This window comes from Natator depressus, chromosome 10, assembly GCF_965152275.1.
Source record: "Natator depressus isolate rNatDep1 chromosome 10, rNatDep2.hap1, whole genome shotgun sequence".
In the NCBI taxonomy this organism is placed as follows: domain Eukaryota; kingdom Metazoa; phylum Chordata; order Testudines; family Cheloniidae; genus Natator; species Natator depressus.
The window spans coordinates 2,641,933-2,666,273 of NC_134243.1; the positions used below are offsets into that span (position 1 = coordinate 2,641,933).

Here is a 24,341-nt window from a genome sequence, read left to right on the forward strand (position 1 = left end):
GGTGCTTATTTATAACATAAAAGTTGGCAACGGTGGTGCTAACTACTTATGCTAAACTATCTGTACTAGCTGTGACACTATGTACCTTTCCCAGACCTGAGGAAGGGCTCTGTGCAGCTTGAAAGCTGCTCGCTCACCAACAGAAGCTGATCCAACAAAAGATATTACCTCACCCACCTGGTCTCCCATGGGCCCTGTGCCTGATTCTGCTACACTCAACCCCTCTGCCGCAGACCCGCAGCTGGTGTAAACTGTCAGCGCAAGGTCAATTTCAATGGAGCTATGACCTAGTACAACAGCCGTGGATCTGCCCCATTGAGTAGTATCTTGTGCAGGGGGCACTACCACTGAAAGCATTGGGTCTGCTCCACCGGAGTCAGAGTGCTGTGAAAAGGGACCCGAGTTTTCAAGTATTTTCCTTCTAGCAAGGTTTTTTGGAATGCTAGGAGGAGAAGTTTAAAAAGAGGGCACTTCATCACCTTACGACATATTGCCTTATTCCTTCACCCATGCATTGACACACATTATACAGAATGAAAATAAACAGGCAGGTAATTTTTGGCCAGACTCCAAGTCCTAGTGAGCTGTAGCCCAAGAAAGCGTATGCTCAAATAAATTTGTTAGTCTCTAAGGTGCCACAAGTCCTCCTGTTCTTTTTGCTAGTTTAACAGCTGTGTCTGCTTCAGAATCCTTTTTGCAACTGTTGCAGTGAGACAGAAAACAGGGTTCAAAAACAACCCTCCCCCTAATTCAGTCCACAGGAAGAGGCAAAAGATGATGAATCCTCAGCTGGCCAAGTTCCTGCATATGCTTCCATTAGCCCAACTTGGAGTGCATCTCCCTAGCTATCCTGGTCCATACGGTGGGAAGAAGGAACTGTTTATGAGTAAAAGCATGAGAAGTTTAAACAAGCATTACCCATGCCCATGAAATGCACAGAGCGCTGATTGCTTTGTAATCATGCTTTATACTTACAAAGCATCTTAGCAGGAAAATGAGCAGCTTGGCAGCAAGACAGCGTTTAGGGCTGCCAAGATGCTATACCGATGGCTTTGTCTACTTAACTTCTAAAAATTATACTAAGCACAAGGATGGGTGGAAATTATGCACTGATAGAGAAGTGTTTGGATGAAACATATTCCACTCCCCTTGTCCCCTTTTCACAGCCAGGAGAGGGAGAGACAGTCACGCAGAATTACAGACTACACTGGTGTGCTGTTAATCCTTTGCTCACCAGAGTGGGCCTTCATCTCCCTTGCCCTGCCTTCAGAGAGGGGCACTATAGATCTCGGGGGGGGAGGGGGGGAAAGCAGGGTTGCTTTTCCTAAAGGACCCCTAGCAATCACACAAACCATACAAATCTCAGCCTATTGTGAAGAGGAGCTGTTACAAACTGCTAATAGTCAGTGCCCCATTAAGGGTGGGAGTTTCAAAGGAGAGGATTGAAATGTGCCATCTCCAACCTGGGGCAAATGCTAGAGAGGGTAACATTTTCAAAAGCCCCTAAGTGACCTAGAAGCCAAAATCTCATTTGCAAAAGTGACTCGGTCAGATTTTCAAAAGATATTTCATTGCCGGAAGATACAGACTGGCACCCAGTGGGGCTGGCTCCCATGGGAGTTCGGCACCTAGTGGGAATTTCAAAACTGCCTGTCTGAATGTTTAGGTGTATAAGTACCTTTAAAAAGCTGGCCGTTAGGATCCCAATTAAGGACTAAGACTCCTAAGTCACATTTGAAAATGGGTCTTAGGTGCCTTTGAAAATTTTACTCCCCCCAAAAATCTACATCCAGGGATACACTGGGAACACTTCTGCACACTAACTAACTGAGTAAATATTTTCAGTTTGTAAAAAAATTGGTTAATAATATAGGCCCCAGTTCTGCACAGCTTAAGTCTCATTGACTTCAGTGGGCCTTAAGCACTTGCTGAAATGTTTTGCTGAATCAGGGCTGCTAAGTCTCTTCTGTAACCAAGGAGGTTTCTTCGGAAGAGAAAGAAAATATGAACCAAATCATTAAAATGAAGTCAGAGAGACTGATCTTGAGAGGGACAGAGAAGAGCTCATGGTTTTACCCTCACTATAGGTTTCCTGCATGTCCATTTTGTTAGGGAAAAAAACCATTCAACTTTAAAACATTGACTAGTTGGGGATTTCTGCTGTCTACAGCTTGAAAACTGTTCTCCATTTGACTGAGTCTTAACACACATACCGCAGGTACTGTACAGTCGCACAGCACATTTACATGTGCTTGCCTACATAGGAGCTGCCCACTTAACTCTTAACTTTTTCTAATTCGGAAATGGCTCCTGGACTCACCTCACCACAACAGAGGTTACAGCAAGCAAAATGAGCTAGGAGAGCATAACTGACTGATTTCCTAAGTAACTGGGTCTGTAAATAGTATTTCAATATTGATTAACTCAAAATGATTCAAATAAGATTTAATTTATGTAATTAGATAATTATTAAATTAAGATTTTTTTAAAAAAAAACTCACTGACTTCCTTGTTGTCAGCACTTCTGTACTCTGCCATTTGATTTCAATGCTTTTAGAGTGAGGAGACTTTTCAAATCACTATGCTTTATGTAAAGTAAAGGAGTAATTAGACACCAAAAACAAATCATTATCTCAATGAGAGGCAGAGTGAGTGTGTAAACACACTTCTCAGGGTAAACGCCACCAGGCAGGGAATTGGTATGCAGCACAGCCCCTTGTCAGAAGTGCTGACTTTCTGCATACCAAAGACAAGCTGCAGCCCCGGATCTCTCTTGTTACAGTCACTGTGATAAAGGTTAATCAAGCACCAAACCACAAGATCTCAAGAATGTATTTTCAGCACCAAGGACAGAGCAGACCCAAGTCAGGCTAACTGTCCCTTTTTTTGTTTTGTTTGTTTTAAAATTATACAATTTTCCAAGAAGTGAAGCGTGGCCATTACAGGCAGCCAGACAAGGGGAGAGTAAACAAAGGCTCCCTTTGAAGCCAGCCGCTGTGTTTGCAGAGCTGCTACAAAATTAGGAAGATGCTGCAAGGAGTTCGTGGGTGTTAGGCAAACGTGGAGGTTCATGAAGAGAGTCCCCAGCAAGAGCTATGTAGAGACAGGCGACCATCCAGTGTGGTAAAGATGCCACCAGAGCTGAAACACGGCAGAGGAGGACCTGACCCAGCCCAGCACCAGCCCGCTCCCTTTAGCTTCTTAACGGCATCTGTATTAGAGCCCTGGACGGCTCCGGCCTCAGTGGCCTTGTGTACAGCAAAAACCATTTTGCGGTGTTTGAGCAAAGCCATCACCCGCTGCGTTACCTGACGTGATGCTGAACTCAGTGGGCCCTGCTCTGCGCTGACCACAGAACTGCAATCAGCTTGGCATCAGCGGTAACGTTCTGTAGTGCAGACAAGCTCTCTGTGCGCATGTGCACACCTGTGTTAGACTTATCTACAGTCTGTATTTTAAAACCTTGGCTGACCAGAAAAAAGTTCCATGTAGTCTATTGTCTTTCTATTATTTCAACGGCTAATTTGAAATAAAAAAAGATTTCTGTGGAAGTGAAAAAGACCACGTTAGCACATACTGCCGTTGCCCACGCCTTTCTGCGCAAGACCAAACTTACTGCCATTTAAACCTTAGATTACAGGTGAACTTTTAAAAGTGATCACAAACTCTTCCTTCCCCAAAGATATTTTAAACCCAGATTTTCTGTATCCCTGTAACTGTGAATGGGCATTTTGATAACCAGACAGCACCTTTAAAAAAAAAAAAGTTCCTTTCCTTTTGGCAGATGGCATTAAAGGAATATGTATTTTTCAACACAGATGCATAGCTGTTGGACCATCAGCAGGTACCTGAGTCATCTTAATCCTCACTAATCCAAAAACCTACTGAACCTACCTTAATACTAATCTCCCTTTCCTATCAAATGTTAAAATATTTCCTACGGCAAGCTGTTAGATGAGAAAGAACAGACAATAGCTTACCATACTCCATTCCAAGGTCCACGTTCAAAGGGAATTTTAAAGAAATAAGACATTTACAGCAGGACACAATTTGAACATTTTAAAAACAAACACATTGAGAGAGTGTATTTGAGAGAATTCAACTTTTTGCATTAAACAAACAAACAAACAAACAAACAAACAAAGATGCAACATGCGGCAGATACAGTAACAGGACATCTGGCTCAGGAAGGAACTGGTGAATGGCAGGAGACAGGAAGAAGCAGGTCTGGTTAGAAAATGAGCACAGATGGGGAAAACAAGCAGTTACAAATTTCAGGAAAAATGGACCATTGCCAAATGAAAGTCAAGCTCTGAGCTTCCTGGGCCCTGTGCTAGATGTTGTAACTTCCAGAAACACATTAAAATGCACAGCCTCATCCCCACCTCTCCTCGAGTTGGCAGCCCCACGTGGGTTTTCATTTTTGAACATTAACACAATTCACACAAATATGTCCTGTCCTGAGCATGCAAATCAGGGTCTGGCTTTACAGCTGACCCCAAACGATTCACCAGCTGTGATGATTTGGGAATCTATGTACAACTTTATAATTTCAAACTGGAATTCATAACTTTGTACATCTCTCTATCCATTTTGATTGTGAAGCTAGCCTGCCTTCTCTGCTGTCTTTTTACCTCCATCTAGGAATACCATCCAAGGGGTGGTGACACCAGGCTAGTAACATACGGTGGTTAAACCTTGATAGTCTTCTGTTCAAACGGAAGCACAAAGAAGACAGCCAGACCTAGAAAAACAGCTCACCCAGGCGGGTAGTAATCATGCAACAGAATGAGCTGGTGGGGCACTCTGAACACCTGACGAGGCTGATTGGGGGAGAGTCACCTGACAAAGGGAACCACGTCTTTATGAAAGGAGGACTCCGCCCAGCTGTTTTAAAGAGAGAGGGAGACGGGAGCAGAGGCAGAAGCCGAAAGCAAGGCTGTGCAGGAGGAGAAGGGGGAGGATCCTGGACACGCTAGGGGACTCCCACTTCAGCCCCAAGAACAGTCCAGAGTGGTGAGGAAACTGAGGCAGGGAAGGGGGTGCAAGTGTTTTATTGGTTTGTCTGGATCTGTATAGCTCTTGTGCTGTGTAAAGAGAGACAGGTTTCTGAACCCTTGTTAGCCTGCATGTTATGTGCTTCAACTCTCACACTTTCTTGGAGAAGTGAACGGTGTACACATGGTTGGAGCTCTGGGGAAGAGCGGGCCTGAGCTACTACGATGTTGTGGGAGGTCAGCACAGGTCCTGGCAGCTGGACATTAAGGTCCCACTTCAGCAAAGGGGTAGCAGACAGAGTTCGTGCTCAGGAAGTGTGCCATGGAGGCCAAAGAAAGATGATGCTGGAACCTAGCCAGACCAAGGGTCCAGTGCATGGGACCCAAACACAGCTGCCTGGTAAGTGTCTAGCAGGGGAAGCTTTACCAGGGCTGTGACAGCAGTAAAGAAATCTCTTCCCACACAGTGTATGACCTACAGCTTTCTCCCCTCTGAGCCATGGTGCACAAGGCAGCAGTTTAGACTTCTTGGATAATCCTCACCCAGGTGTCACCTGCTCCCTTGATTTTCAAAATGTCCAGTATGGTTGTAGTTGTGGGGAATGGGACATTTGCGAATACGGTCAGAGTGCAAATCCCACAGCAGCAGATCTTGGGTCAGATGTGCCTGAATTCCCATTCCTAGGAGAGTAGAGTTCCTTCATTCCCAGACAAGACTTCAGTAAGCTGGAGTTCTTTGTAAATATTCAATAGTAATTTAAACATAATTATGTTAGAGCACATGGTGGAAAGAGTCCTTCCAGGGCTTGGTGGGGTCCACAGGGCCCATGTGGGACTGGGAGACTCAGAACGAATGAGCACAGGGAGGGACATAAGTATCATTATCCCAGTTCTGCAGATGCAGAGAGGTGTCCCTGGTCACACGGGGGTTGTGGCAGAGCCGGGAACAGAATCCGTTCTCCCAGGGACCACTCCTGTGGCCCTAACCAGAGTCTTGGCAATACTGTATAAGGCAATGAGCGTGGCATTTGGGAAGCCGTCACGCAGCTGGGGTGGTGCTAACTTTGCCCACCTGCTGGACAATTTCTCCATTCTGAACAGTCAGGCAATCGGCTTTAAAAGGGAAGAGGCTGCTAGAGAAGATTGGTGTTTAACCACAGATATGTAACGCTAAATAGTATCCTACGGGCACATACTCCATTCATGACATATGCTGTTAACAGCAAATGAATCTCCTCGGAGGGAACCAGTTCTTAGGTAAGTCAGGGGAAAAGCAAGTCTGGACATTTCATGACAGGAAACTGGCCCTGTGGAGGAAGCAGCAGTGATGAGATCAGGATAAAGGTAAAAGTATAATGAGCAAGACTAATAAAATGTTTGGACAATAAGACCAGAGAGGGAAGGGTCAGGGCCTGGGGCAAAACAACTAAGAGCTAGGACAGCGGCAGACAGGTCCTGGAGGGATGTTACTGAGAGAGCAAAGATTGACGATCCTCCATCTCGGAGGACAGAAAAATAAGCATGGCCTTAAGCTGCAGTGAGGAAAATTGGGGCTAAATAGGGGGAAAGCCTTTGAAACTGGGAGGGAACAAAGGACTTTGGGATCCTCCTTCACTTGAGAGAGTCAGACCCAGATGCACATTTATCAGGAGTGGGTCAGGGATAATTGAATCACGACTGCCATAATGCAGGGGGATGGACTCGCGACCAGAGGGAGCTTCCTTCCAGCTCAACGCGAGGTTACTGAACACAAAACCCCAATCCTGAGAATCAGCTTTAACTTTGGGATCACGCAGAGTGCAGGTATCTGACCCAGGAAATGACAGACAAGTGAGGAGCAGGACACACACACACAAAGAAGTGAGCAACTTAAGGACAAAGCTGGAGACTCCAGGAAGTAGACTGTAATAGGGCTGTTACGCCATTAGCTTCTCGACATCACATCGACGGCCGATGATCAATTATTGCCATATGGTCGTTGCACAAAGGGACAGAGGAGCAGGAGATCCATCTCTCTCTGGTACTGATATGTTCCTCATCACTGTAGTATCTGAGCCCCTCACAATCTTTAATGCGTTTATCTTCGCAGAACACTTTTGAGGCAGGGCATTGCTATTATGCACGTTGTACAGTGGAGAACTGAGGCAGAGAGGTCCTACGGGAACACTACGGTCCCCCGAGAGCTAGAGTACTGCTTAACTATTGGGCCATCCTTCCTCTCACATCAGGCCTATTTTGTTATTCAAAAGATCTCCTTTCTCCTCTGATTTCCGACTCTCGCGCCTCACGCAAGGCGTTATACAGACTGAAACGCATGCTGCATTACTGGCTGCTCAAATTGCCTCTCAGTGCCAGCCACGTGCTGGCAAAGTACCGATTCCTCTTACCCATGGTAGCTAAATAGTCTTCAGACCATTGGCATACCCACCTCAGCCTCGCCTCTCAGAGGTTAGACCCCACATCGAGCAATAGATGCTGCACATTCCCTCCCCCCCCCACCCCCCAGTACCTATAATCTGCACCCCAGCCAGCAAAGTCCCGCATGAAGAAATACAGAAACAATGCAAGAAACTAGATTCTTCTTATCACAAGGATTCTCCTCTGGCTTTCTGCTAATGCTCATACACAATTCAAGCTCCAGACTACCTGGGCTTTACCTGGGGTAGAAGCCGGTGAGTGAATTGCTGCTTCATGACCAATTCAGACCTGGCATATGTTGCTGAGCTAGATGTTAAGAGGCAGTTTAGAAAGAGACTTTTTAAACTTCAGAGGGAGAACAACAGGAGAGAGTGACCTGTGCGATAACGAATTGAGAGGTATTGCAATGCAATTAGATCCCTGAGCCAACACACAGGATTTCTACCTCTGTACTCTGAAGACAAGATGAGGGGCCCCGCTAGGCAGAATGATTTATTCTCTTAGGATGGTTGCTAGACATGTGCCAGCTTTACGGGCGTGGGATCTCCTAAATATATAAAGTAAGTGTGGGATACATTCATCGAGTGGGTAAGGAAAGTAGCATCTGCACATATGCTTCTGTGTGAGCGCGGGGAGAAGAGAAAGTGTGTGTGGGAGAGAGAGAGAGAGAGGGGAGAGAGAGAGAGAGACACTTTAATACAATCAAACTTACAGCCTTTGGCTTGAATGGAGGTTGAACTTCTTTACGCTCGAGTTTCTCCCAGTCAATATACCGGAAGAAGGCATGCTCCTTGATGTCCCGCTCCCCTTCGGGGCCACATCCCAGGCGTTTGCCAGGGTGCTTGGTCATTAGCTTAGAGAGAGAGAGAGAGAGAGAGAGAGAGAGAGAGAGAGAGAGTGTAAAAGACGAAACATTCATTGACAAAAAGCCAAACTGCTTCAGAAAATCCCACCAATCGAACGGGCGCAAGAGGCGGCTGAGGCCAACGTTACACCGTGACCCAGTCGGCCAGGCACAGAGTGACAAGCTGGGTCACCTAGAGTCAAACCACGTCCCTCAAGAGAAAACCCCACAACAGGGCCCAGAAACACAGCGAGGATTCCCAGACAGAGTCACCTTTAAATTATTCCATGGGCACCCCCTGCACTCTCCCCGGCCAGAGCCCTGCCTCCCCCCTGCGAGGGGCTGGCATCTCTGCTCACCCCTCCCCCCCCCCCGCATTCCTCCGCACCACACCCCACCTTTTTGACAAAAAAAAAAAAAAACTGATCAAGTTGGCCAAGAGCAAACGGGACAAATGCTCACTTTTGCCAAAAATTTCAGGAAGGCTGGGACAGGGCTTAAAAAAGGAACTGTCCCGGTCAAAACGGGATGCATTGTCATCCTATCTTTTCACAGACCCAGTGAGAAAAGCAGAGAAGAGTAAGGGAATTCAGAGAAGCCGTGTAAACATTAATATCCTGGTGGTGTTGTTTGGGTTCTGTTCTGAGATAAGATGCAGATACCAGAGGTTTATAAAATGTCGATAAGCAGGGAGAATATGAACAGAATTCTTGCAACAAAGGACTGCTTCATTAGAAGCAGGGCAGTTAAAACAAATCAGTTCCAAGAGCACGACCAGTTTGCAGCAAATCTTGTTCTACAGCACGGGGACTTGGGTTTGCAAAAGGACACCACCACTTCCTGCTTGTTACTAGCTGTGACTTATGCAGCTGTTCGCATTAGTAGGCTCAGTGCAAGAACCACAAGGTGCAATCTGTGGCCAGCTGTGGAGGTCAGACTAGATGATCACAATGGTCCCTTCTGCCTTTCAAATCTATGAACCTTGGAACTGCTTGGAAAAGGCCAGGGAATAACCAACACTCAGGAAGAGGGAGGAAGACAGGCCTAGTCCTTTGTCTTCCACCCCCTCCATGACACATATGCATAATTCCCCCTCACTTCATGGGGAGAACATTCACTTCAGCAGCTGGCAAACCTCCACTGCCCCTTCTCCTTCCTTGGACAGAGATCCAAATTCTCTCTCTCTCTGGGTCACGCTGCCAATTCCCAGGGTGGGTCAGACAAAGAACAGAAAGAACAAAGAATTTGGCTACTGGCCAAATCTGGGAGGCCAGGTGTGACAAAGGCCAAAACTGCCAGAAGCTGGGAATGGGCGACGGGAGGGATCACTGGATGATTCCCTGTTCTGTTCGTCCCCTCTGGGGAACCTGGCACTGGCCACTGCTGGCAGACAGGATACTGGGCTAGGTGGACCTTTGGTCTGACCCAGTCTGGCTGTTCTTATGGTCTTATGTTTAAAGGCCCAAAGGGAGGAGGACACAACCCCACCCACGCAGGGAACAGCTGCTTCTTTTAGTGTCAAGGCCTCTCTTCCTAAAGCTTCTGATTCCTGGCTCTTTTCCTGATGTGGTGTCTCCCCATTTTTTATTTACCTGTGTGGAATGTGGTAACTTTTGGGACAAAAATGAGTGACAGCCCTCAAAACTAGGGAGGGTTGAGAGGTGGTACACACGACTCACAATGCTGTTTGGGTGAAAGCAGGATTTAAGTGATTCCGGAACCTGGACCTGGCCGCTCTGTCAGGGGTGAATTTCACCCTCCGCAGAGAGTCCATCACAGCAATGTAGCAGAACTTGTGTGTCCAAGAAGGGCTTCTGTTCTGGACATTGCAAATGTTTTGACATAATCAATCATGTCACCCATGATTGCACATAAACTTGCTCAGGGAGACTGATCTTAAAAGAAAAGTTCCATGCAGACCTAATGGCAAGGAAAAGCCTGCAAAATAAAATATTTTTTTTAAAAATGGAAATAGAAATGTGAAGTGAAGTAAAAAGGTTGGAGCCAACCACCACCCTGGTGGCCAGTGGCAGTGCATTCATTACCCAGTCAGCTGGGAAACCAGCCCAGGTTAACCCCTTCAGTGCCAGAGGTTGAGTGGCTACTGAAATAACGTTTATGGCTTCGGCATCAGCTCTGGAAATCCCAGCAGCTAGCAGCAAAGTGTCAGGCAGCGGGCCCTGGCTTCTGAGATCTGGCTCAATCATCTTCCAGACAAGATGTGCTCATTTGCTAGTGGCGAGGATCACAGCATCCCATTAGCAAGCTTAGGAAGTGGTATTGGTGTCCGTCCAGTACAGCATCACTCCCTCGTCCTCCCCTTCTGCCAGAGAAGAGACGCTGTAACTGTGGCTGCCAGGAGCACAGGACAGCTGTGGTTGGGTAGGGGGAGAGGTGGATCAGGAAGAAAAAGGGTAACACTGATGATAGGACTCAGAGCGGGGGGAACCGAAGTTGTTTTACTTACTCATTATTGTTGATGGATACTATTGTCTTATTTGATATTGAAGTATTCAAGTCATTGTAAAAATTAATAAATAATAAGAATAAAAATTACATTGTAATAAACTATGCTGATGTAATAAAAGCAAAAACGTCCCTGCTCATTCAGAAGAGTAGGGTAAAAAGCCTATATATAAAAATGTAGTCACGTTTTTGTCTAACGTTTGATATGGATTCCCCTATTCCCCTACCAGAGTGAACGAGCCTTAGAAGTACAAGAATGGGCCACACCACTTGTCCCATATGGCAGGGAGGGGGCTGTTCTTGGTGGTCAAAAGCCCCAGATGGAGGCTGTTGCGTGGCTTTCTTTTGGCTCCCCTCCACTCTATGCAGTGCCAAACAGTGGGAGACTCCCTGTTTCAGATCTTTGCTCTGGCATTCACTATATTCATTATGATGCTGAGCCAACCCTTAATGAGGTTAATGGGAGTCTTTCCATCTCCCCCACAGGCCTCTGGATCAGACCCTCGCTGATAAGTCAAATCCTGCCAGTTGAATCACAACGGTGAGAGAAGTCATCTATGAATCAATGGGAAGTTATTACAAAGCATTTCCTCTACAATTTGAGACTCTAAAATGTCATAGAATCATAGAACATCAGGGTTGGAAGGGACCTCAGGAGGTCATCTATCCCAATCCCCTGCTCAATGTCCACTGAGAACTCATCAAATTTGTTTCGTTCAGTTGCAGTCTCTCTCCATCTCTACATTTGATTTTCACATGCAAGATCAGCTTGGATTACATCCAGCCAACATGCAAAGAGCTAGATGAGGGGTCTTCTTTCTTGGGCCCTGATCCTGGAGACGCTCATGCACATGTTTCACTTCACTGAAGTCAATGGGACTCCTCATGGCAGTGAAGTTAAGCACGTGTGTGTTGGCACGACCAGGGCCTAGGCCGAAACATCAAGCACTGGGACTCCTACAGATAAAATTCAGCAGGGAAAATGCCAAGCAGGATGAGTCACTTCAAATAGTGAATTAGAAACGAGACATGTTTCAGCCACGTGACTCCTCCGAAGACCTGAGCCTACTCAGCGCCCACTGACTTGGATCAGATCCTGTGGAGGCAGTATGGCAGAAATATGGCATCTCGCTGAGAAACCAGCGGGATATGCTTCTAGTTCAGATTTGACAAAAATCTGATGGTCGCAATTTAAATGCCAAAATGTCTGTTTTTCAACGCCTACTTGGGTTTGTATGGAAATCTCGCTCACCTTTCAGCATTGCTCCTTCCTACACGACAATCCCCTGACTTCCCTTATCTCTTTCCTCGCACACCAAGTTATGCTCTCCTCACACAAGAGAATTTAACATTGAAGAATTAGGGAGAGAATTTTCAATTTCACGGAGTGGATTTTTTGTAGTTCTAATAACAGATGTGAATAACTGTTTTGTTTCCATAGCCGGCATTAGGCTGAATGCATTGTCTACTGGAGCTGGCGTTCGCCAATGCAGGATATCAGAAAACTGTTGATGGAGCTAAAATTTCTCTAGATTGGGACCTGGATGTTAACACACAGGTAGATCTTTGTTTTAAGCGAGAAATTTGACTATTGTAGGGGCGCACATTAAAATTTGAACTAGCATCTGTTCCATTGCATCTACTGTTGCTTTACAATCAGCTTCTCATACACAGCAGTAAATAGATCTTACATTAATTTACTAATTAGGCTTTACTAGCCAAAATCTCACAGTTTACCTGCTGTTTTTTTGGTGGTAGTTGTTTCAAACATACAAACACACATACACAGACACACATACAATTTATACATTTAAATTTCCCTGTTAAACACACAATTTCCCAAAGTTAACACAAATCCACACCACATTCTGAACAGCTTGCCCTGGCTAATGAATTATAAAAGATTAATTTTCTACTTGATGTGCCTGTCAGCATTGCTGCACAGGGCTATATTGTGATGCAGTTATTCTTCTGTATTTTTGATACATGCACCCAGAAATTAAATCTTCCAGTTTCCTTGTGTGCTTTTATTCTTCATGTTAGGATGAAGTCACCATCTGCTATTGTTATACAGAAGCCCATGAAGCCTACAGATTGAGTCTCCTGACTTATAGAAGAGAATCATTGGCATTGTTTGTATTAAATAGGAACAAGTTGGTTTAATCTCTACACTAATGCCGTGAATACAACACATCACTGTAGATTAAGAGGACTGTATTAGACCAACACATGTTCAAGGCCCATGGTACATTTCAAGAAACAACTATGTAGTCTAGGAAAAACAAACATAATTTCTTATCTTGACTATGTAGTCAGCTTCTACTGATTCAAGTCCTAATGCAGCAAAATCCTTAACCAAGTACCCTAAGGGTTTTGCTGACCTGGGGCCTTAACTTCTCAAGTTATAATAGAATTAGCCAATGGGGATGCAAAGGGAGCTACATCTTTGAGGGCTTTGTTTAAAGCACTGGGAGGTGGAAATGCCTGAACAGATCTTTGCCCCCGTCTAAATTCAGTGTCTGGCTCACATGACATGCAGGCAACATATTGACTTCATTGCATGCCCTAGACATGTCACTAATATGGAGATTACCACTTACAGTTCTTGTGTACCATGGTGTCTTGTTCTGAAAGCTGGGTTTGTCTCCACTGTACGTTCATTGCCTATTCATTACCTACCGAGAGCATCTCTAATGTCTTCATTATCTGCCAGTTATTCCAAGAGATAAACAGATGGGAAACCTCACTTAAAAGAAAACCACAGGCCTAAACAGTTGAAAGCCATGATCTATCTCTTTCCCAGCTTCTCATGGTTGGAACATAGTCGCAATAACTTGTGTCCCTGTAAACTGGGATAATAGAAACTGAGCTGAACCCTCAGCCATAAAGAAAAGCAAAGACAGCATTAGGATCAAACAGACTGTCGCAGAACTGGTTGAAAGTTCCCCATCAAAATTTGATTTTTTTGACAAAAATAGGTTTTTGAGAATTCAAAATTTGGAAAATGTTGACTATCACCAGAATGTTGTGAATGGTCACTTGCAGAATTAGTCAGTTGCATGAAGCCTGTTGGACTGGTGTGTTACATCGTGCAGTGTGCCATGACATTCAGCATGTCACCACAGCACGGCACAAACACATCACCCCAATGATGTATCCTCCCGGGCAATCTTCCCATATTATCAGGGTCACTTAAAACAGATGTTAAAAAACTTAAAAACCCCAAAATACCCCAAACAAACAAACAAAAACAAAAAACATTTTATCAGCTTTTCAACATTATTAAAAGATAAAGATTCCATTGGAAATATCAGATCCTGTGTGTTACTTCAGTATCCTTGTCACCAATAGATCATAGGGGTAGTGGGATGTGGAATCACCTGATGTGTCTATTACACCACTAAAATGACCTAAACAATGTGCTAGTTATATACTATATGATGTTTTCCTCACCCAGGCATCTGAGCCATTGAAAATACCATTCAAAATACCTGTAGATTTTACTGAGAAAGCCATGGCACTTCCTGCCTTTGCTATCAACAGAGATTCAAGAGGGACCTGGTAGTCACAGGCAATCTGTTCACCTGGAAACACTGACTTTGTTCAGGCACATTCAAAAGTCTCCAGATGGGAAGAAAAGAGTTTATACTTATGCCAGTGATCGAGTGCACATGTGATCCACTAATCACAGGCTTTACGAAAACCAGTTGGGTCACAAACAAGAATGCATCCCTCAAAAAGAGAAGGGGTATATTTGTAGTTGTCACATGCCAGGTAGTCTGGATGGAAGACCAACCTGTCATTTCATCTAGGACGCAGGTCTGATGGCAGGAGTCTGCCCAGCAAGACTGCTGGCTTTTGAGAGCTGAACCAGCATTTCTGGTCTCTTTAGCGTGAATGGATTGCACAAAGAGAGCTATACACAATAAAACCAATAGTTACTACGTCTGCCTCCCCCTTCACCCCCTCCACCTCAAAATAACTCAGATTTCTTCTCCTAAAACACCCCCTCCGCCCTGATGCAGCTGATACTCTAATAGGGAAAGCACTATTACATTTGATCTAGTAAGTGGCATTTAATGAAGAGTCAAAGACGCAGTTAAGTATCCCATTTGTTTCCCAGTGAGTGCATCTGATCAACATTTACCATTTGGCTCATGCAGAAACAGAGCCTTCTGTGTGAAATTGCTTTCCATCTCCTGACTTCCCAAAGCCACATCTAAGACTACACTAAATAATGACTGGCACTAGCACATACGATTAAAATTGTGTAGGGACAACAAAATCCCCCTTCAATTGTTCCTGGACATCCTGGCTGAGATATACAAAACCTTGCATGTTTACAGGCAGAGCTTTTTCCAATAGCTTTTTTCATTTAATTGAAACTGGGTTGTTTCTGTATGTTAGAAACTTTTTCCTGGAAAAGTAACAAAACTTAGATGCTCATTAACTTGAAGATACCGATCCCTCTAATGTGTCTGGACAAGGGCTGTCTTTTCAGCTTACTGAGGCGTCTTAAAATTGCAGTCGGTTTTTTTGTGGGGGAGCAGGGAGCAATGGGGAAAAATGCAATGTCCCTTGTATCTTTTTAGCTCAGAAAAATATGTGTGTTGAACCACCACTTTGTTGTCTACACAAAGTACACAAGACAAAAAAGAAAGAATTTACAAAGGAGACCAGACTTGTATGCACAGTTAAATCTCCTTCCATGCAGCTTCATATTTGCCAGAAGCGAGAAAAGCCATTACAGCTATATCCTGCAGATGTTTTAATCATGGTCTCTTCTTGTCGATTTACAGCATTCAGGTTTTGACTGATGTGACAGAAAATAAAGCAGACAGCTAGATTTATCACTGCTCCGATCTCTAATCACTCGCCAGTGTTACTCCCTGGAGCACTGTGGGGATAATGATGTTTAGCATAACACCAGAAAACATCTTCCTCTCTTCATTAATGCCAGACTTGGAGAAATAGCCTCCTCCTCCCCCCACTAACAACCAGCAAGTTGGCAGAAACTCCTGCTCAGATTAATATGATGGCTTCTAAATTAACACGCAGACTTTACTGGCCTGCTACTTTTTACTGAAATTGACTGCCAAGTGACCTGGAAAACAATCACTCCCCCCTGACCCACTTAAAACCTGGAGCACTTCAACTTTTCCCCTCCAAAGAGCCGGTATTCCCATTGGTAACACACGCTACGAGTCCTGCTGCAAAGGGAGAGGGAGCTGCGCAATGCTGTAGCAGCAATATTAATCGCAGGTTGTGTCGTTTTCCACTAACAGGGGCAAGTGCTACTTTCTGAGTTACAGACAGCTTGACATTTTTAAAAATAACAAAGAAATAAAAAGTTTTTAAAAATAAAGCAAGCACCCTACACAATAATCTAATGCTCAGAGAGCTTGGACTACAGCTGAGTTCTGGCTGACTGAGGAATGGGGTCAAACCTGAATAATAAACATCCACATCAAGACTCGAATGTGCTTTGATCACTTAGGGCGCAAACAAAGTTAGCCATGCACTTAAGTCTTTGTAGGGCTGGTTCCCAGCTCAGGACACTGCTCCATACAGGGTCTCATTGCAAAAGCCATTTGATAAGGAAAAATTAGGCCTTGATCCTGCAAAATACATGTACGGGCACTTAAATTTGCAGGATTCTGGCCTTACTTTCTACCTTAAAATTAGTTCGAAATATCATTATGAAGGTTCCCAGATCCTGGCCCTGATATTAAGTCTATACAGATTCATGAACTGCCCCTGCTGCCACTCAGTGTGGTAGAGGGGTCTCTGGATAAATGGTCCCAAGTCTGGTGCCTGTTTTCAGCTTCCACATTTCACCCCCACCACTCCCACTTAACTGGAAGGCAAGCAGCCCAAACCCCAAAGACATGCCCAAGTGCTGCCTGGAGACTGCTGCATCCCCACACCCTCAGCTGCAAGGTCACGCCCTTCGACGTCCATGTACCACCACCAAGGGCTAGTCTACATGAGAAGTTCTACATCCGGGCAGCTGGGCCAGTGCCGCTGGGCCGCTGTAGTGTATCTGGTGCAGACACTTTGCCGATGGGAGAGAGTTCTCCTGTCCGCACAATAAACCCCTCTTCGTGAGAGGCGGTGGGAGCACCGTCCACACTGGCGCTCAGGTCAGTGTAGCGCACGCCCCTCAGGCGGGTGGCTTATTCACACCTCTGAGCGATGCCAGTTATACCGAAGTACGTGGTAGCGTAGCCCTGGCCTAAGACAGCAATGAAAATAAAGAGTTTGGTCCTGCTTCTGAACGTGTTGGAACTGCTTAGAGGAGAGGAGACCCATTAATAAACCGATTAAGCACAGGATGGTGTTTTACCTTTATTTCTCTTGCCACAGGGTCCTATCAATATCAGAGAAGAGAGCTCTGCAGAAACAGCCGAGCCAGGACAGCCGCAGAGCTCTGGAAACTAGACTTGGACTGTTTGCCCGAAAGGCACAGATAGGGCTGAGGGAAAGGGAGTGAAGGCAGAGAATGGGGTGGGGGGTGCTCAAACCAACACGGGCTGACCCCATGCTACCTCCCGCCAGGATTGCTGGCATGACAGCAGCAGGACGACGAAGTGGGACAAAAAGGCAACAGGTATTTAAAACTCTGAGACAGGCATGAAATAATAGAGAGGCCCCCGTGCAGAAGAGGCCGGCCGGTAAACAGCCTGTGGCACCCACCCCATATCAGAATGGATCTTCTTGTTAAACCCCCAGGGCTGGGGGACCTGCTCCAGGAACTGGCACTGCTTTGCCTTGGCAGGGCTGTACGCTACGCTCCCCTTTGATATGGGGCCTCTGTGCCCCCCACACTGCATGGAGCAGACGGGAGCAGCACACAGCAGGTGTTCTCCCAATCAGCGGGAGAAGCCGCAGCACAAGGAGTCTGCCTCTTCCCAGGGAGGCGCTAGGGCCCCTCTTTGGAATGTCCACACACAGTAAATCACCAGGGAAGAAGGGATAAAGCCGGGAAGGGAAGGGGAAAGCAGCTGCTTTCTGAGGCACGTTCTCCCTCCCGCACAGAACGGGGAAGGGCGCTCAACCCCATGAGCAGTGTGAGGGGTGGGCTGGAAGAGACACGTTGAGGTGGCACAGTCTCTCTGCTGCAGCTGTTCAAAATGGCTGGCAACTGGACACTGAATACACAGCACTGCCTAATGCCCTCCGAGGGAAAGGTGAGCCACTAGAACCCGTATGCTGTCATGTCCAGAATGAACCCCGGAGCCCATTGAAGTCAAAGGCAGAACACTCACGGGCAGCACTTCACCCCGGAGGCAGAGACGTTAGCGCCAGAGTTTGTTACGTAGAGCGGCCACAGGATGCAAATCCCCCGTGGACTGCGATATCACAGCCTGAGGAGGGAGCAAGCAGGACGGCCCCTTTTACAGCTACTTATCGATTTTAAAGGCCAGAAAGGACCATGAGATCATCTAGTCTGACTTCTGGTATAAAAGAGACCAAGCAATTTCACCCAGTTACTCCTGTATTGAGCTCAATAACCACGGCCTGTGCGCACAAGTTGCTCACAAATGACTATTATTAGCCATTTGTATGGGCGGTCCCACTATGTGACCGGCCGCTGCAGGGAGAGCACCCTGCATTAGGCATGCAGTTGCATGTGCAACTCTGCACCTAGCTGCATAAAAACCAAGCCATACATTCTTTGCCCCATGCGAAAAGCCAAGGCTGCCCCTTACCCCTTTACAGATTGCCACAGCCTCCTTGGACATGGATTTGGGATAGGCTACGTTGTGCTCCATAATGGACTGGAAAAGTTCATCTTCATCTTCCCCTTCAAAGGGCGCCTAGGAAGGAAGAGAAAGAAGACAGATTAAGTGGCATATCATTGTTCTTGGAATAATGTTTGTGTCTATGATCTTCAGGTAGGAAGTCAGCCGCCTTTCATTTCTCTGGGCTCTTCATGACTGATCTCTTTCAGATTTGCAGCCTCTTCCCATGGCTGTGATCCACGACTCTTGATCCGCAGCACCGCACAAAGCACACAGCACTTCCCCCCTCCCAATGTTTGATGGGACAAAACAAATTGCTCTTCAACAGCTGCTCTCAATGGAATTTAACAAAATCCCATGGGAATCCATTAAAATTCAATTACCTGGCCAGCTAACATTTCATAGAGCAGAACTCCAAATGCCCACCAATCCACCGACTTCCCATAGGGCTGATAAGCAATTATCTAAAACAACAAAAACAGCAGGATTACAACACTTCAATTATTAGCCTGTTGGCACAATGCAAAATAATTCCAAGCCTTGGTCCAGGTCAAAAGGACAGGGATATTTATTTGTGGTCGGATTTTCAGAAGTGATGAGTACTTGCAGCCGCTGTTGAAATCGACAGTACTGGCAGGTATTCAACACCTTTGAAAGTCGGCACTGCACTGCGCTCATTAACATGGCAGAGGTATGACATCAGGACAAACACAACATTCCCTCTGGTTTTTCAACTAGCATGTATTTGATTTAAAAAAAAAAATACAGAACACACGGTGTCTAAAATACAGCCTGCTATGAGCTTCAGCTCCAAGAAGCCAGGTAAATTGCAATATTGCCTGAAAAGTCAACGCGTGACAAGAGAGAACAATAATATGATCCATCAGAGTGATCAGGTTTGCTCACAACTGTAGGTTCATCACTACAGATACAATATTGTTTCAATTAGAAACATTAGGCCAACTTCTACTCTCATTCACACTGGTGTAAAACTGGATTAATTCCACTGATTTCTCTGTGGTTCCTCTGGTGTAACAGTACAGAATTTGGCCCTCTAGGTATATTCAGTAGAGGTATATCTTTCAAAAGGGCTTATGAAATTTTAGTAATTAAAATTCTCAACATCTGAAGCTATTAGATTGCATTTTTATTTCATAAAATAGCTCAAACTTCCAGAAAACAGAAAAAGAAAAAGAAAAAAAGCTCCCACAACGGTGCAGCATCACATTTGCTCACAAATCTGACCGTTCTGGAGTTAAAATGGATATAATCGTTCAGTTTTCAATTGAAAGGCATTACATGTTTGAAATGTCAAGGGTCAAAATTTCATTGGAATAAGGGTCAATTTCTTGCCTCAAAACATGACATTTCACATTTTTTTGCATGGCTCTTTTTGTGAAAACTTGTGGCTGTGAAATCACAGTCTATACAACCTTGCAGCGAAATCAGCAAGATCATTTACCAGCTTTGCACACAGCTCGGTTTAATTTCTCCTATGTCATGAACAGCCATCAGGCAGGGCAGAGTACAGCTGAACCCAACTGGAGTAATGTCTGGCACAGAGAAACTCTCCTTCTAGCGAAATAAATTGAAAGCGCAGAAATTGTTCTGGTGCATTGCAAGGTTTAAGTTAAAATTCTAATTCCAGAGAAACTCCACTTAGATAGCAAAGTTGTTGAGTGGAGAAAAACTGACCAGACCATGAGAAAGTCCCACTTTACCTAAATAAGCCTTCTCCACTTCACATTCTTCAAACCCAGAGACAGCAATATTGCACCATAGTTTATGCTTTATGCACGCAGACGTTGCTGGTACGTATTCCTGCATTAGGAGCGGACCGAGACTGCTCCCAGAAACGCGTGTTCCTGCACAGTACTCAGACCATCAGCAATCTGCATGATCACTAGCGGACTTTAGACTTTGTTTCAAGATTGGGAACTACCTAAGTCATTTCGCAGTACCTTGAATAAGGGCCCAGGCTATCACGGTCAATGGGATTGCTCATGTACTTAAATCTAAGCACATGCTCTAAGGGCTTTGCTGGATCAGGGTCAGAATACTCATTGGCTTGTGTGATTGAGCCCCAAATGAACAAAGTACCTCGCCCACATGAAAGGACAATTTAGACACACCAGCATAGATTGTGTGTCTTTATCACAGAAAAATCGACTGTACAATCCCGCTGCACAACCGGACGTTTCCAGCCAAACTGTGGTGATACTAGCATGTGTTTTGATTTCCCAGCTATTTAAGGAAAGAAACTACTCCAGAAATCAGCCCTCCTGAGAGTGAAGGAGAGAAGGAGGAGCACCGTTTGTTCTACCAAGCTACTGAGTCAGCCGGCCCAGCTCCGTCTGAATGACGGCGCATATGGGGGAGTCTGGGAGAGTCCATGTTTCTGTCATTTTATTTTCCCATTTTCAAATGAGGAAGTCACTCTAGTCTAGGGTACAAATGATCAAAGGGGAAGCAGGAAGGAAACCCGAGCGCACGCGCGCACACACAGAGTTATAACCAGGCTGGAAACCTGAATTAAAGGAACCCGGCTTCTGCAAAGAGTGAATCTGTGTTCTGAAGGGCTCTTTCAAGCCCCAGTTTATTTGCTTAGCTGTTGCTGCTGGGCCTCGTTTCATACAGAGTTTGACAGGCCTTAGGCTGTGCCATCTGTCACTTAACGCAGAACAATTACACAATTTATTCATCCTAATTACAGAATTCTATTCTGAATAGATTCATATATTCAAATATGAATGCAAATCACATGCTAATCACAGTAAAATATACACACAGTGATTCAGTTCAACTCCAAGAGGTTTTTCTTTCTGTTCCCACCTACCCACCCCCCATGTTTGACTGAGGCCCCAATCCTGCAATCTGATCCACACAAACGACATCTGAGCCCACATGGAGCCCCATTTCTCTCCTATGTAAAGAGAAAACCCTGGCACATTCCACCTCCCCCTCCCTCGGAGAACAACATCCCCAAAGAACAAAAGGCAACTGGCTATTTTTCAGATTACTCTGTCAATCTTCCATAATGCAAACAGCCATTTGCATTTGATTACACCCATGAAATGGAGCAGGTTATAACAAGAGCTTCTCTCTTCCGATAGTTTGGAAAGGACCTGGCTACATACAAGAGGCTCATGGGGCAGGGTTTAGATAAACAATACATGACCAAGCCTATCGGCCTAATAGATCAGAACAGCTCCAAAGTTACCCCTCTGGTGTACGACACAGAGTCTAATTATGGCCTCTTACCATGCTCCATTTCTGCCCCCATCAGGAAAATAAGGTGTTTTCAGTCTTTAAATCACAGGCCTCATCAAATGACCTATTAACAGCCTACTTTAAACCTACAAAAGCAATGACATTCAGTTAAGTCTAAAGGTCAGAGCTGATATCCTGTCCTTAACTTCAGAGGGGCCCTGATTCAGCAAAGTCCTTGCACACGTGCCTGATTATAAATGCATGAGCCGTGTGCTTAAAATCAGACACAGAGCTTTTTGAACTGGGGACTGTTCTTATCCTTGCAGTGTTGATGAACTACGGAGATCTGACACCGAGTTTCAGCTTGGAATTTCCTTGACTTCAAGTTCACTGAGTGTTCCTTTCACTTGGTTTTTGGTGATTTGCCAGTGCCCTGGGAAATTCAGGGGTGAACTACTCACATCAAAGCCCTCTAAGCGTAAAAAATATTAAACAACTAAACAAAAAACCTTGTAGAAAGCCAATGTCTGTAAATAAAACACCAGTAAAAACAACCACTAAATAGCACTCGCTCTGCACAGGAAACTGTACCACTGATGGTCATTCATACTCACTGCAGTCCCTTAGGTACCAGGGTGACATGTACCTTATAACAGAGTCCCAGCAAATGGGTCAAGCAAATCACAGGATGTTTCTAACTTGAGGCCATGATAGCATAAAACATTTTCAGCTTCTTAATGGAAGGCAGCAGAGCCTCGTGAAGCAGGAACTGCACGGGAATGTAGGAGATCTGGGTTCGAATCTTGGCTCTGCTACTGAACAGCTGTGTAATGTTGGCCAAGTGTGTGCGCATAGTTTCCCCATTTATGAAATGGGGATAAATTTACTTACTTCCTTGAGATCTACAGTAAAGAGCACTATCAAATAATATTATTATTCCTGAATCCATTAGCAATTTACATCCTAATTTCCCATTCTCTCCTTTTCTATTGAAAAAACAAATTAAACCAAGGAAAATAAGTGTTTGAGTGATAATGCTCAGTTGACTACCAAAGGACATGGTCATTTGTCCTGCTTTGAAGGAGTATTAATCACCCACAGCAACAGAGCTATTACTCTTAATACACAGAGGCTACATAAAACACATTTGGGCTAGTACTGTAATTAAATATCTCCCTGGCAGAGATGAAACAGAAAGCAGTTTAGAATACGGGGACATAATCTGACATACATCTAAAGGTGATTTATTTCCCTAAACTGTTTCAATGGGTAAATACTAATGTTTCATTGCTGAGCATTCAGGCAGAATGTAAGAAGATTTCTTTTTTTTTTTTTTTTTTTTTTTTTTTTTTTTAAAGGGGACAGGTATTTACAAGCAAGCGCAATACTGGTTACCTTAAATAAACGGCTGACCTGCCCCCAGGCGGTACTTTAAGCATAATTTGTCACACACAATGCCGTCAGTTGTTAAAGTAATAAGCTGATACAAGCATTAAGATATTGAACAGTTTGAGGACATTGCTATGAATTTATTTCAGAACACACCTGCAGCCTCTCACTGCGAGTCACAGGATGGGGATGCCTCAGGATTATTTTAATAAGGGAATCTTAGTCACTGGTAGTTCTGTTTGTCACAGTTTTCCCTTGAGATGCAATGAGGTAACTGATCTGCCAGGAAAGGCCAGTGTACAAGCGATACGCTGCCCACCCACTTCCATTCCAACTACAGACTTCCAGTACAAGGACAGGGAGATAGGCCTCCGTCAAGGCTGGGATGGGAGACGGGCTGACTACAGCCAGCAGACTTACTGGCCAGTAGTTTTCCCTTGTCGGACGTCCCTCTTTTCCCATCCCATCCAGTGACGCCATTTACAAACAACAGACGTTGCAAGCAGTGAGGAGATGGAGGTGCTTTACCTTACAGCTGTCCTGGAAGCCCTAATAGACAACGAAGTATCATGAAATGAGGGCAGATCCAACAGGTCAGGCCAAATGAAGAGGAGGACCAGGTGGCCACTTTACAGATTTCAGAAACAGAAGCTTCTGCCCTCTGAGGCCAGTCTGCTCCAAATGGGAGCTCCAGGGAGAAATCCCAAGAGATGGAGCCTTGTCCAATCATGAGCAAACCACAATCTAAGAGGGCAAAGATCTTTGACTCCATTTCTGCACTCAAGGGGTCAGGGGGGCAGAAATGACATCACCACCCAGGTAGGAAAACACAAGATACGGATTCCCCCCCGGGCAAAGATTGACAATGAGGACTCAGCATTTCTGTGAGTATTCGGACAGCAGCCAAATCGAGAGCCAGACCCAGCTGAACAAAAGGGAGCTGCACCCCGACAGGTGGCTGCAAAGTAGCACCAGTAGGCTAGCTAGCTAGAGACAATGTCATAGGGTTCGCAGGACCGTGGGTGCAGAACCACAGATTTGGAGCTTATGAATTTCCTCCCTCCCCCCCAAGGCTGCTCAGAACAGTCCCATAACAAGAAGGGGGGTATTGCTTTAAGAGAGCACTTATCCCGGGGCCTTCTATTATGGGAAGAGCCTGGGGAAGGCAGGAATCCCCCAGACCGAATGGAGGGGAGAATTCCTGCCCATTTAACACCTTGCGAACTGGGCCTTGTGAAGGCCAGAAGTCTCTTGCCTTCCATCCACCTGCAC

At 45.3% G+C, this 24,341-nt stretch overlaps 1 protein-coding gene across 2 annotated transcripts in view; it reads right to left on the reverse strand.

Moving 5' to 3' along the window:
* Positions 1 to 24,341, reverse strand: part of PRKCB (protein kinase C beta) — a 244,103-nt gene that overhangs the window by 21,121 nt on the left and 198,641 nt on the right. For both annotated transcript variants that reach the window (XM_074964972.1, XM_074964971.1), the window contains exons 14-16: positions 18,854 to 18,934; positions 18,438 to 18,545; positions 8,128 to 8,268 (exon numbers count right to left, since the gene is read on the reverse strand). In XM_074964972.1, coding sequence (XP_074821073.1) covers positions 8,128 to 8,268; positions 18,438 to 18,545; positions 18,854 to 18,934 — 330 coding nt within the window. The remainder of the gene's footprint in view (positions 1 to 8,127; positions 8,269 to 18,437; positions 18,546 to 18,853; positions 18,935 to 24,341) is intronic.